The sequence below is a fragment of the Pongo pygmaeus genome, chromosome 19 (assembly GCF_028885625.2).
Source record: "Pongo pygmaeus isolate AG05252 chromosome 19, NHGRI_mPonPyg2-v2.0_pri, whole genome shotgun sequence".
In the NCBI taxonomy this organism is placed as follows: Eukaryota; Metazoa; Chordata; class Mammalia; order Primates; family Hominidae; genus Pongo; species Pongo pygmaeus.
The window spans coordinates 63,650,621-63,666,162 of NC_072392.2; the positions used below are offsets into that span (position 1 = coordinate 63,650,621).

Genomic DNA, 15,542 nt, shown 5'->3' on the forward strand with positions numbered 1-15,542 from the left:
TGATGTCGATGAATAAATCAGTGAAAACTGGTAAGCAAATTTTGAAACAAGAAGAAATAAAGTAAGAAACAAGAGGAAACATGGCCCAAGAATTTAAGGCTTTCAGAAAGCAGCAATAGTTGGTACTGGCCAAAGAGGAGTTAGATAAAACAGTCATTTACCTAATAAATATTTATTGAAAAAGCAACTAGAAAGACCAGATAGCCCCATACAGCATACAGACCCTATATTATGTAAGAATTTAATCTATGATAATGATGATAACACAAAATAAAAGTGGTTGCGACAACTATTTGGAAAAACAGTGTAAAGTGTAGACCTTCATCTCATACCACATATCTAACAAAATAATTTCTTAGATGAATTAAAGAAAGATATTACAGGGATCTGGGTAAATATATATCTGAAATATGACTAGGAATGAACTTAAATAAAGTTATAAAAAACGAAAAATCATAAAGACAAAGGTTTGACAACACAAAAACATTTATGTTTAAAAACTTCAAAAAAAATTAGACTGTAATCCCAGCACTTTGGGAGGCGGAGGCGGGTGGATCGCAAGGTCAGGAGTTCGAGACCAGCCTGACCAACATGGTGAAACCCTGTCTCTACTAAAAGTACAAAAGTTAGCCGGGCATGGTGGCGGGTGGTGTGCCTGCAATCCCAGCTACTCAGGAGGCTGAGGCAGGAGAATCGCTTGAACCCGGGAGCTGGAGGTTGCAGTAGCCGAGATTGCCCCACTGCACTCCAGTCTGGGCGACAGAGCAAGACTCCATCTCAAACAAACATTAGAAAGGCAATTTGTAGACAGAGGGAAATATCCCCCAGAATTTGTAGAAATAGGGTTAATAACTACAACATAAAGAGATCTTATAATTACAGTAGTGAAAGGGGAAAAACAGTGATTAAGAATATGAGAGGAGGAAAGAGGAAAAAGCAGTGGTGGGAAGGGGACACAGACAAGATAAAGGGCATGTGGCAGGGGTAGCAGAATACCACTAGCAACCACATCAGGAAATCAGCTGCCTTCAATACTGAAGAACTGTGATGAAATTCACAATTTAATTTCAAATCCATGGTTACAGACAATCTTTGATATCTAACATGGATGACGGTTAATCAAAGTAATATTTTCAAATAGTGATTTATTTATGTGGGATTAGGCATGACTAGAGAAGTCTTGTTTTTAACCCTAAAATAGCTTGTGAATAAATCATTTAACACAATGTCATGAGTCCCATACTGAAGTAAGGGACAGAAAGTGTTTCTCACATAGTAAACTGTCAAGATAAGAGTTTTATAGTATTAACTGCCTTATCACTACTTCCTCCTTGGGTAAAATTTACTAGTTTGTCAACCAAATTAATTTATATTGCTCTAACATTAAGAAATGCAAAATGTTCAGCTTCTAAGTAGATGTTTAAAATATACCCTTAAAGATGTTCTCTTAGCAACTGAATAATGGAATTTTAGTGATGTGTATTTGTTTTTAGTAAAGCAAAGAAAATTATGGGGAGTAATGCCTACTTTTCTATATAGATATGCCTCTAACAACTCACCAGCCACAGGGCACCTATTATGAAATGCTTTCTAGAAAGTGATGATTTTGCTCTATTTTTATTTTTGCTTACTAGATTGAGAGCTCCTTGTAGAACTGTATGTTTACCATTCACAATGACTCCATATAAAGCAGGCATTTAGAAATGTTTCTTAAATTCTCTTACCAGGTCTCCCTTATAAGTTACTATAGAGCTGTGTGAAACAATTGATGCCAAAGTATGACATGTGGTCCCTAAATAGCCAGAAAATAAGTGGCTCATAGTATGGAACCTAGAACTTTAACAGCATCAGCTCTAACTAGGCCAACCTACTATAGGTAATAATCAAATGAACTGAAAGGTTCCTATGAAGAATTGCAGATTCTTCCAACATTGAAAATTCTGTGATTCTAAATTGAGTTCTGTATTGTAAATAGGATAATAAAATTTCTCTTAGAATCATTAAGATGGTAAGATCTTTTCTGCAATTAAAAAGACAAACAACTATTTGGAAATGATAATTTTGAAATAGACATCTTTGTTTGCCAATGCTTGCTTAGAAGGCTACATTCACCTCTAATGAATCACTAGGTATGGTTGGTGTCTGCGCAAACAGGAATGCCAGCTGGGCTGCCCAAAGCTATGTGCTGGTGTTCCTTCTCCAAGCTCACTGTCGTTTCTTGGTCAGAGTTTAATGGTGGAGAATACAGGAGTCACTTTCTGAATCACAAAAAAGGAATGAATGTAAAAAAAATCCAACTAAGTTTGTTTAATAAGTTTCTTCAACCAGATTGCTGTCTATCACTATAAGAGCTTTATAACTTCTCTTCTCAAAGAGATTTCAAAAAATCTTTTCAAAAAGCCTTTTCCAACTTTCAGGTACACCAATCAAAGCTCATCATCATTGGTCATTAGAGAAATGCAAATCAAAACCACAATAAGATACCATCTCACGCCAGTTAGAATGGCGATCATTAAAAAGTCAGGAAACAACAGATGCTGGAGAGGATGTGGAGAAATAGGAACATTTTTACACTGTTGGTGGGAGTGTAAATTAGTTCAACCATTGTGGAAGACAGTGTGGAGATTTCTCAAGAATCTAGAACCAGAAATATCATTTGACCCAGCAATCTCATTACTGGTTATATACCTAAAGGATTATAAATCATTCTACTATAAAGACACATGCATACATGCACACATATGTTTATTGCAGCACTATTCACAATAGCAAAGACTTAGAATCAACCCAAATGCCCATCAATGATAGATTGGATAAAGAAAATGTGGCAAATATACACCAGGGAATACTATGCAGCCATAAAAAAGGATGAGTGCATGTCCTTTGAAGGGACATGGATGAAGCTGGAAACTACCATTCTCAGCAAACTAACACAGGAACAGAAAACCAAACACTGCATGTTCTTACTCATAAGTGGGAGTTGAACAATGAGAACACATGGACACAGAAAGGGGAAAATCACACACTGGGGCCTGTCAGGGGGTCAGGGGTGAGAGGAGGGATAGCATTAGGAGAAATACCTAATGTAGATGATGGATTGATGGGTGCAGCAAACCACCATGGCACCTGTATACCTATGTAATGAACCTGCACGTTCTGCACATGTATCCCAGAACTTAAAGTATATATTTTTTTAAAAAAAGTCTTTTAAGATAATTGTAGAGATGGAGTCATGATTGGTTGTCCAGGCTGATCTTGACCTCCTGGTCTCAAGCAATCCTCCCGCTTTGGCCTCCTTAAGTGTTGGGATTACAGGCATGTATAGGAGAGTGTACTCTTTATCCAGCCTCCCCCAGCAGTTTCATCTTGCATGACTGTAATAGACTATCACAACTAGGAAACTGACATGGATACAATCCATCAACTTTATTCAGATTTAACCAGTTTTAAATGCAGTCATCAATAAGAAGGAACAACCTACAGATACACACAAGAATCTAGACAAATCCCAAGGGAATTACTGCTGAGTAAAAAGAACCAATCCCAAAAGATGACATACTGTACGATTCCATTTATACAATATTCTTGAAATGACAACATTATGGAGATATAGAACAGATTAGTGTTTGCCAGGTGTTAGGGGAGCAGGTAGAATGTGGCTGTGGCTATAAAAGAATAGCATGAGGGATCTGAGTAAAGAGGGTTTTTGGTAGAAAATAAAAGTTGGCATTCTGAGGCCACAGTGACTATCTGAAATGGAAACAGGAACATTTTACTACAGCATGCTTTTAGAACAGAAAAGACTGACAAATATATGTATTTTTATTCTTTTTCCCTCTGAAGATGAGATAGCATCTTAAAACACCTACTAGTGCTATACTGAAAAACTAGTAAAAATTTAGATCACTAAAGAAAAATAAGAGTGAGAAATCATATCAATTCTAAAAATTAGAGGGTTTACTGCTTTTTAAATAAATACACAAAGAAATACAATCTTTAAAAGTGTGAAAATGTGAAAAGTACTTTAGGAATCACTTATTATTGTCGTTCCTTTTAAAGACATATTTAATTTGTTCTTGGTTTCCTTTGTTGCTTCATCTGAAAACTAAGATAGCTCACATGTCAGCTGCACTAGCTGTTACTTGATTCATGTTCAACCTCAATTGTCCACAGAGAATCCTGTGTTGATTTGACCTTACATTTTTGCCTCAGGACTTCATGCTCTTCTCAAGAACTGAACTCAACCTTTACACAGGTGAGGCCAACTACAACTGGGCTTATCTGAACCCAGAGAATTTGCCAAATGCTTAATATCTCATGTTTCTTTAGGGCAAAGACTGGTTTAGACAAGCTAAATACTTTGGCTTTGGACTGTTCACCAATTTATTGCTGCCTTAGGTCATAAGACTATGCTGAAAGAAACTTTAAAAACAACTTAAGTGTGAGAGTAGGCTTTAGAAAGCTGTTGATCAAAGGAAGTCGCTAAAAGAGTGGCCCATGCCTGTGAAAAGTTGTTAGAACTTGAAGAAAAAATACCAACAATTTCATGGGAAATTGTGCTCATGATTTTAAACTTAAGCTCGGTTATTCTGTAAGACACAAAACTCATAAAAAATACTTGAGTTTTAGAGAACAGTACAGCCAATTCTTTTCAAAACAGTGAGTAGGTATTCTGGTAGCTATCCCTGATTGAATAAAACAATGAAGGTGATCCTTCCAGTGAAAAATGAGCCCTTCACAGCTTGTTTTAATAATTAGGTTATCTATGTGTTTAAGGAATTTACATGGGATGATCATTAATACTGTACTAACTTGGTGTCAAGATCTTCAAAAGGATATCAAAGGAAAGAAACTGCCAAATTTCACACCATTTAAGTTTCTAGTTTTTAAAAATTTTTAAGAGAAGAGTTATATGTACTCTGTGTTTATAATTTTTAAAGACTCATTTACTGTGAAAAAAGAAATCAATCTTTGGAAAAATGGAAAGGTATTTTCACTAAAGCATAGGAACTCTTTCATTAATAATAGGTCTGTATCATCAAAATCCTCTTAACAAAATAATATCATTCTACATACATAAGAAAAGCTGAATAGTATCCATGGTCAACATATTTTAAAATTGGACACTTTCAGGGTTGATTGTGGGTAGTCTACTTTTTTTTACGGTGTTTGTTTATGAAATGAATGGTGTTTCAGTATGTATGCATGTGCATTTGTATACACAGATGTATACATGTATTTTTAATTATTTTTGTTTAAACTGGAAACTATACACTAAGTACTACTCTGAATCCACACATCTTTACCCTCAATCTCATTTATCTTATTTTGTTGATTGCATCATTACAGCCTCTCAGTCACTAAATTACAAAGCCTTGACTGTTGTTTCTCTTTATTACTGCACATTCTATCACTGTTAAATCTGGTGGACTTTATCCTCATGGTATCTTCTGCATACACCTTTTCGGTATATTACTATTATGATCACCCAGTTAAATCCTCCATTGCCTATTTCCTGGACAAGGGCTTCCCAAATTTTAAGGTGCAAACAAATCACCTGAAGACTTGTTAAGTGCAGATTCTGATTCTATAGATCTGGGACAAGACCTAAGACTGCATTTCTAAGTTCCTGATTGCTGATATTTCTCCTGTTGCTGACCACTCTGAGTAGAAAGGATGTAGAGTTCTAGATCAGCATTGTCCAATCACAGTAGCCACTACTTATATGTGGCTACTGAGCACCTGAAATATAGCTAGTTGACTGAGGAACCAAATTTTTAATTTAATTATAATTAGTTTGCATTTAAGTTTAAAAACTCAAGAAACGTAAACTATTTTTTCACAAAACAAGACTTTATTGTTTTGGTAGAACTCTAACTCACTGTAATCACTGCATCATTTAAGATATTATTGTTGAACTGTAATGTCTGTGTCAGGCACATGAGTCAGTTGAGTAGTATACATAAACACGTAACTGATGTGGTCAGTGTCAAAAAATTAATTAATTATAAATCCTTTTTTACACACCAATATGTACACACAGTAGGCTTATCTGAATATTTTATGCAATCAGCATGAGTTACAATGATACCTAGGTAAATCATATTAGTAATTAAATTAAAATACTTATTTTTATTAGGCTATAATTATTTTTTGTATTTAGTAAAAATTTGTCCATAAAATAAGTATGGACAATATTAAATTTAAATTAAATGTAAAGTGAAGATATACTACTGATGCAGAATAAAATGGAGATAAATTAGCTAGTAATATTACTGGAATGATGCAATTGCAATTTGTAAAAAGTGTGTTTACTGTATAAGAAAATTTTGAAATATATATAAAGTGAATAATATTAATAGCCATTTTTGTAAATTAATGGTGAATTTGATAAGAAGTTTTGTATTAGCAGTAAAAAAAATAAATAAAATTAGTCACCAGAAGTAAATGTCCAACATTTGTAACCATAAAATGGCTAGAATTTTTGCAGAAAAAAGAAAACCATTTTTAGATTGAGATAGTAATCTCAGTTATGATAAAAATACTGGGAAACGTATTTTATAAAAAATGGAGGATATTCAATTAAGTAATAAAACAAATGCCCATCGACTATAAGAACTTTCTAAGAACATCAACGATCAATTGATTAAAATAGCTTTCAGTGGGCCATATCATGCAAGAGACACTACCAAATTCATACTTCAGGCATGTACTGCCTCAAAGGGCGTCCAAACTTATGATAAAATGTTGATTTGCAGCCTAAAAAAATCAAACTTGCAGTGTAGATTTTTTAACCCTTTTACATCTGTCAAAAAAGAGTTTCAGGTAGATAATAAAAAACAAGTTTTCATCATGATAAATGGTGCTCCAGCTATGTTGCATCAAAAATTTAAATTTATTAACCCCATCAAAAAGTGGGTGAAGGATATGAACAGATACTTCTCAAAAGAAGGCATTTCTGCGGCCAAGAAACATATGAAAAAAAGCTCATCATCACTGGTCATCAGAGAAACACAAATCAAAATCACAATGAGATACCATCTCATGCCAGTTAGAATGGCGATCATTAAAAAGTCAGGAAACACAGATGCTGGAGAGGATGTGGAGAAATAGGAACGCTTTTACACTGTTGGTGGGAGTGTAAATTAGTTCAACCGTTATGGAAGACAGTATGGTGATTCCTCAAGGATCTAGAACCAGAAATACCATTTGACCCAGCAATCCTCTTACTGGGTATATACCCAAAGGATTATAAATCATTCTACTATAAAGACACATGCACAAGTATGTTTATTGTGGCACTGTTCACAATAGCAAAGACTTGGAACCAACCCAAATGCCCATCAGTGATAGACTGGATTAAGAAAATGCGGCATATATACACCATAGAATTCTATGCAGCCATAAAAAAGAAAAGACTTCATGTCGTTTGCAGATACATGGATGAAGCTGGAAACCATCATTCCCAGCAAACTAACACAAGAATAGAAAACCAAATACTGCATGTTCTCACTCTTAAGTGAGAGCTGAACAATGAGAACACATGTACACAGGGAGGGGAACATCACACACTGGGGCCTGTCAGGCGGTGGAGCAAGAGGAGGGAGAGCATAAAGATAATACCCAATGCATGAGAGGCTTAAAACCTAGATGTCGGGTTGATAGGTGCAGCAAACCACCGTGGGATATGTATACCTATGTAATAAACCTGCACGTTCTGCACATGTATCCCAGAACTCAAAGTAAAATTAGAAACAACAACAACAAAATTTGAATTTATTGACATTTTCAAAGAAGAAAGAGGCTGCTTTATTGTTTTATTCCACTGTATGACACATATTGAAAATATTTGTGCTCAGTTTTCTCAAGCTGATTTTATGAAAAACATCACAGATACAGTTGCTAACACTGTTTAGTATATGCACGTAAATTCTGAGTCATCAGTAGTTTATAAAACTGTTAAAAGAAAAAAGGAAGACAATACATTTTCTGATGCTATGTTATTTGCCAATACTTCTTGGCTGAGTTATGAAAGAGATTTGCAAAGATTTTCTGTACTTTTAACTCCAATTAAAGGTTTTCTTAAACAAAAGGAAATGTGCATCTAATATTCAGTAACCAGACTAAAGAAAATGGCAGTGTGATTTACATTTTCTCACTAATATCACAGTGCATGTAAATGAGTTAAACTACAAATTACAAGGAAAAGAAAAGTTTATGAAGCTAGATAAATATAAGAATTTATAGTGAAATTGAACTTTTTCATAATATAAATAAAAATAATGATTTTACCTATTTTTCTACTATAAGCTAATATGTAGATCATAATTATTGATAGTGTTACATAAATTGGCTATGAAAACTGAAAAAATTTTGAAGTATGCTTTCTTCATACTGCTAAATTTAGAGTTGCTTTTGTTATTTGTAATGCTCCTTGAATTTGATGCTAATATTTTTTGTAGAGTCAGGGGTTCTCCATGTTGCCCAGGCTGGAATGGAACTGCTGGGCTCAAGCGATCTGCCTGCCTTGGCAGATCTCCCAAAGTTTTGAGATTACAGGCATGAGCCACTGGGTTTGGCCAGTTTTTTTGTTTGTTTTTGAGACAGGTTCTTCCTCTGTTGCCCAGGTTGAAGTGCAGCGGCATGATCATGGCTCACTGCAGCCTCCATCTCCCGGGCTTGAATTTTATGCTAATAATACTGAGCTGACAAGAATTAGTGACGGTACTTATCAGATGTAGCTTTGAAAAGATCTTGCTTAAAAACAAATTCTTCTTAAAAAATAAAATAGTTCTGTTAGTGTGGATGTAAATATTAAAAGAAAAAGATTTTTGGTATTCAATTCAGTCATTAGAAACTTTTAAAATAAGTTTGGAACAATTTGAGTATGTGAATTTACTTTTTCAACTGTAAATCTTATTAAATCTAAGCACAGATCCAGTATTTCCAATGAAAATTCAGTGTAAAAATTGAGATGGCTCTAAATTTTAAAAACACTAGATTTCAAAGATACAGTATAAAAAAGGTAAAAATATCTCATAATGAATTTTAAAAATATTACTGCATGCTAAAGTAATATTTTAGATAAATCCAACTAAATAAAGTATATTAAAATTAATGTTACCTGTTTCTTTTTCCTTTTTTAAAAATGTGGCTATTAGAAAATATAGCAATATATAGTGGTTTTCATTATATTTCTAAGGGACATTGCTGTTCTAGACTATTACAACAGCCTTTTATCTGATCTTCAGGTACTTCCCAACTTGCTGTCAGTTTAACCTTAAAGTATGTCCTCCATTTATCCCTTTATCCATTCACCAAATGTTTGAGTACCTAATAATAGCTATTGTTGTAAGATAAATCAGAGAACAAATCCAAGATAGCTGTCTTCATGAAGCTTACCCTCCAGTTGGGGGACATGGATAAAGAGCAAAACGTAAGTAAATTATTTAAGATGTAAGATAGTAATAGTTATACTAAAAGAAACTCCTCCACACACAGTAAGGGTTAGAGGAAAGATGGTGCAAAGAGACCAGATGAGCTGAAGAATGAGTAGAGGGGTGGAGGGGAGAAGTGTGGAAAGAGCTGAGGTATTTTAAAAGGAGTGTTAGGATGGGGAAAGGACAGCAGGTCATGTAGGCCCTCATAGGCTTTAACAGTTACTTGGAGGTTTCTACTTGCAGCATTTCTGCCCTACTTTGACTGAGATGGAAAGTCCTGGAGAGTTCTAAGTGCAGTTTTAAAACAATATTTCTGGCTGCTTTGTTCAGATTAGACAGTATGGGTGTGAGGCAGGGTAAAAGTAGGGTGATCTGGTAGGAAGCTATAATAGTAACATGGGTGGGACTTGATGGCGGCTTAGACCACTGATGGAAGTGGTGAAAAGTGGCAAAAAGTGGCAAAATTCTGTGATTTCTAAAAAGTAGGCCCAACAAGTTGGTTATGGAGTATGAAAGAAAGAGTGGGATCAGATTATACGTGGAGACAGTTGCTCATTTTTCTCTCCTTGTCAAATATTTTAAATGGCAGTCCTCTAAGATCTTAGGCTGGTATTCAACTGCTTATATGTGTAGGCCCCAACACACCCACCCAAATGTCATTTCCTAACGGCTTCATCTTTCCGTGTTTCCCTTATGTTCCTGGGCCTTTGATAGTGATGTTGACAAAAGAATACATGTCAAAACTGGTATTCAAAATGAGATTCCTGACAGGTTTAGGCCCTTAAATTCTCAAGTCCTATGAAAAAATTATAAGGTAGATATTATTAACACTTTTTCAGACATGAAGACAGAAATATATTAAATAACTTAAAGTTAGCATAGAAAAGAAGGTTTATTTTGACCACAAACACAAGCAAGTTTCCCCTTTTATGCCATGATTTTCATGCTGTTTTCTCAGCCTGAAATGCTCTGCCTTTCTGTGTCTGGGTCAGCTCATGTGCCACCTTATCTATGAAAAGTCCCCTTATGCCCTCAGTTAAAATTACATTTTCCTCCTCTTTATTAGTTAGTACAAATCATTTCTACCTCTTAATATTTTTTCTTCTATTATTTATAATATTTGTTGAGTGGTATGTGCTATACACATTATCATCTATGTATGTTATCTTAATACCTCTAACACTATTGTGAAGGATCCTATTATCAAACCCATTTTACAGATGAGGAAGCTGAGACCCATAGAGGTGAAGTAGTTTGACAAAGGTCAAAAGCTAGCAAGGGGCAGGGTCAGGGTATAAACCAAAGGTATAACTCCAAACCCCATTATCTACTGCACTTATCCTTAGGCCAGTTCACTGTTTTTTTTGTTTTTGTTTTGTTTTTGAGATAGAATATCACTCTGTTACCCAGGCTGGAGTGCAGCAGTGTAGTCTCAGCTCACTGCAGCCTCCACCTCCAAGGTTAAAGTGATTCTTGTGCCTCAGCCTTCTGAGCAGCTGGGATGACAGGCATGTGCATGTGCTACCATGCCCAGCTAATTTTTTTGTATTTTTAGTAGAGATGGGGGTTAACCATGTTGGCCAGGCTGGTTTTGAACTCCTGGCCTCAAGTGATCCACCCACCTTGGCCTTCCAAAGTGCTGGGATTACAGGCGTGAGCCACCGTGCTTGGCCAATTCACTGTGAACCATATAAGAGTCTCTCTTTTGTTTATATATTTTTTCATATATTCATTTTTTTGTCTTATTAAATTCTAATACAAATTAGCCTTAGATTACTTATTCATGCAGACATGACCTTTCTTAATAACACAAACCAATCCTTTCACAGAAATAAATACAGGAGGGCCTCATGTGGAAAAAGTAGGTACTGCTAGAAAAAGAAAAAAACCGCTATTTTTCTTTAGATTCACATCTTACATCAGCCTTTAATACAATTATTATTTTATCAATCATGGTTGATATTCTAAAGTTTATATATTCCAAGCCTTTAGGAGAAAAGAAAAATGTAAAGTTAGGAGAAAAATCCCCTAATTTATCCTATATATAAAAACTAACAAGAAAGATTTGTAAATGTCCATTTTCAGGATGCAAACACTAAAATGTAAAAAGATCTGGCCATACAAACTCATGGAGGTATAAAAGATGCAGAATGAAAAGCACTAAAAAGTCATATCAATTGAAGTACAAAAATATTGAATAAAATGAGGTCTGAAAATTGGCCCCAAAATAGAGGACTTTAAAAAAACCTGACTTTGGAAATAATTTCAAATATTCAGTTGAGCTGCAAGAATAGTATAAAGAATATCCTCATATCTTTTACCCAGATTTACCTAATTCCCCAGGTTCATGCTTTTGCCAACATGTTCATGAGTGAGAAACAATATATTCTTGTAAGCCACTGATAGTAAGTGGTTGTTGCTGAGATTTTGCATGTTCTCAATCTTGCTCACATATGTATTCATATATGTAATATTTATACATAATGCAATTACATATATGTGTATAAATAACACACACATATATATAATTATACATGCACTTTTTTAACCATCTGAGGGTAAGTTATATACATCATGGACCTTTATCCCTAAAAACTCCAATATTTCCTATGAAGAAGGATATTTTCTTATATAACCACATATTTCCTAAGAATAAGGATATTCTTTTATATAACCACAGTACAGTTAACAAATTTAGGAATTTTAACATCAATTCAATGCTTTAATCTACCATCTGTATTCCAATTTTGTCAACTGACCCAATAATGTCCTTTATAGCATTTTTCCCATTCCGGTACAGGATCCAGTCTGGAGTCAGATCCTGTATTTAGTTTTCACGTCTCTTTAGCATCTTTTAACCTGTAAACTTTTATTGCCTTTTTTTTTAAGAAAATAGCATTGACATTTCTAAAGAATACAACCCATACACACATACACACACACACACACACACACACACACACGTCATACACGTCTATTTTTTTTTTTTAAACAAAACTTTCTCTCATTTTGAGCTTGCCTGACATCTCTTCATGGTTAGATTCAGGTTACACATTCTTGCCCAGAAAACTACACAGGTGATGTTGTAGTCATTTTTTGGGCATCACATTGGAGTCACACAATGCCCATATATGTTCTTCATTGGTGATATCAACATTTAGCACCAGTCAAGGTGTTTTCTGATTTCTCCACTGTATAATTGCTATTTTACCCCCTTGCAATTAATAAGCAGTTTGTAGAGAGATACTTTAAAACCATGTAAATATTCTGCTCTTCATCAAAATTTTCCCCTAAATTTAGCATTGAATGATTTGTGCCTGATCAAGTCTTTATTAAAATAGATGTAAAATACTGATTTCCAAATCTAGCAGCTTCTCTGCAATTACCAGTCAGTATGCAACATCCTACTATGGGCAAAAGTACTCCTTTCTCCCTATTAATTAGTTAATCAATTTACGAATGATACCGTGAATTACAATTTCTTCTATAGTCTGCAATACATTACTGTACTAAATTATTTTGGTACTCAAGTTCTTCCATATTTGGCCAGTGGAAGCCCCTTCAAGCTAGTTCCCTGTGATATGCCCCTGTCATTTTGAGCACGTCCTTATTTTCTGGCATATTAAGATATTCCAGGCTTATATTTTACTTACTCTTCCTTGTTTCTGTAATTAGTCATTTCTCTGAGTAGCCTGGCTTTCTTCTAGTGGGGAGTGGTATCTGGACACTTAGATATAGTAATGTGCTCACTGTTATTAGGGTGTCTGTTTCTTAGCCCTTTAAGTTCACAGAACTAGGGAAAATATACATATACAGATGGTCCCTGACTTATGATGGTTTGACTTAATGTTTCTTTGACTTTATAATAGGCTTACTGGGGTATTAAACACATTTTCTACTTGATATTTTCAACTTGGATTGGGTGTATCAGGACATAGCCCCATTGTGTTGAGGAACATCTGTACATATACACATGCATATATATATACACCTGTGTACATACATGTTCATATGCACATACATATATAAGAAATGATGTATTCACAATGATACATCCAATTCAAGCCCATCCCACAGGGTTCTCTCCTTCTTTCTTTTTCCTTTTAAGAGACAAGGTGTCACTAAGTTGCCCAGGCTGGAATACAGTGGCTAGTCACAGGCACCGTAATAGCACACTGTGGCCTCAAGCCATCCTCCCACTTCAGCCTCCCAAGTGGCTGGAACTATAGATGCATACCATCACACCCAACTCAGGGTCCTTTCTTGACTTCATTCATTCTATTTTGTCTTTTCTTTTTCATTGAGATTCTGCTTCTCAACAATGAACACATTTGCTCAGACCTATAAAGCATCTAAAATTGTTTCAGAACTGCTTTGCCCCACCACTAAAACAATAAAACAAAACAAAAAACATACCAAAAAAAAAAAAAAAGGTTTAGGACTTGTATGAAATTCCTTCCCAACTCAATTCCATCCTGACAAAACACTGAACACAAATACTGCATTCACTGGTTGCTTGAATTGGTTCTATCTTTGTTTTTTTTCCTTACCATAATTATGGTATTCATTTGAAATACAATTAGATTCATTTTCTTCAGTACACTTGCAGTTTTAGGTTTATTTTCCCCTTTCCATCTTAATTTTTAATATATTTTTCAAATGAGTAGAATATTAACATGTACACAAAAGTAAATATTACATGAAAAGGTATTCTTAGAGAAGTGTCACTCTTTCCTGTATCTTAACATGCATGTCTACCCATGTTATAGGTAATCAATCTCATTGCTGTGTAGTTTATCCCTCCTTTGATTTCTTTTACAAAAATAAGCAGGTGTATTTTTAATTTTCCTTGTTCATAAAAGATACAGAAAGGAGTGACACCTCTCTAAGAATACCATTTCAGGCCCGGTGCAATGGCTCACACCCGTAATCCAGCACTTTGGGAGGCCGAGGCAGGCAGATCACCTGAGGTCAGGAGTTCAAAACCAGCCTGGCCAACATGGCAAAACCTCATCTCTACTAAAAGTACAAAAATTAGCTGGGCGTCGTGGTGCGCACCTGTAATCCCAGCTACATGGGAGGCTGAGGCAGGAGATTCGCTTGAACCCGGGAGGTGGAGGTTGCAGTGAGCTGAGATCGTGCCCCTCTGCACTACAGCCTGGATGGAGCAAGACTCCATCTAAAACAAAAACAAACAAACAAAAAGAATACCATTTCATATAATTTTTACTTCTTACTTCTAGATACATGTTAATATTCTGCTTCTCTTCCAGAAGGAGCAATTTGTCTGATGATATTCATTCTCCAATTCCTTTGGTAGTTGCTTATTATTAAATGTTTAGGTTCTGGAGTTATTTTTTATTGGGGAATGTCCTCCGTCAGAGTCTTATTCCATCATTCCTTAGACGGTTTGACTTAATGATTTTAGAAGCTAGAAGTTCTATGATAGTATAGATTTAACTGGCATTTCTTTTATTATGAGAGAAAGACATTCAGTATCTTTTCATTTGTCTAATGGACATTTTTATAGGTTTTTTGATGAATTATCTGTTCAGGTCTTCTGCCTATTTTTCTATATAATTTTGGTTTCTCTTCAACTATTAAAACTTCTAACTGGTTATTATTTGTGTATATGGATGCAATTTAGTTTTGCATGTTAATTTTATATCTTGCTAGCTTATCAACTTACTGAGTTACTTTTATCACTCTCCAGGGTATTCCAGATTACTACTATATCATCTGCAAAAAAAGACAGTTTTATTTTTTTATTTTCCAAGTCATATGCCTCTAATTGTTTTTCTAGTCTGTGTCTTCTTTTTTTGTGTCATTTTTATTAAGTTTATACATCAATGCTATACTTGCTTCATGAAAAGAATTTGGAAAATTTCTTTCATTTTTTATACTCTGAAGCAATTTATATAGTTTTGAGACTGTCAAAGGTTTGGTTAAATTTCTCTGTGAAACCATCTTGCCTGGTCCTTTTATCTAGTATAGTTTTTTGATAACTTACTTTATCTCTTCTACAGAAAATGGCCTTTTAGGCTTTCTATCTTTACTCCAGTCAGTTTTGGCAAACTACATTTTTTGAAAAACTTTTTAAAA

The 15,542-nt window shown here is 34.8% G+C and overlaps 1 protein-coding gene across 8 annotated transcripts in view; it reads right to left on the reverse strand.

Annotated features, from left to right (window-relative positions):
* STXBP4 (syntaxin binding protein 4) overlaps positions 1–15,542 on the reverse strand; it is a 187,693-nt gene that overhangs the window by 91,354 nt on the left and 80,797 nt on the right. Inside the window, exon 13 of one of the 8 annotated variants that reach the window (XM_063655848.1) lies at positions 8,415–14,619. The exons of the other annotated variants lie outside the window; for them this stretch is intronic. Coding sequence (XP_063511918.1) covers positions 14,359–14,619 — 261 coding nt within the window. The 3' untranslated portion in view covers positions 8,415–14,358. Of the gene's footprint in view, positions 1–8,414; positions 14,620–15,542 lie in introns of those variants that run through there. 8 annotated transcript variants of the gene reach the window in all.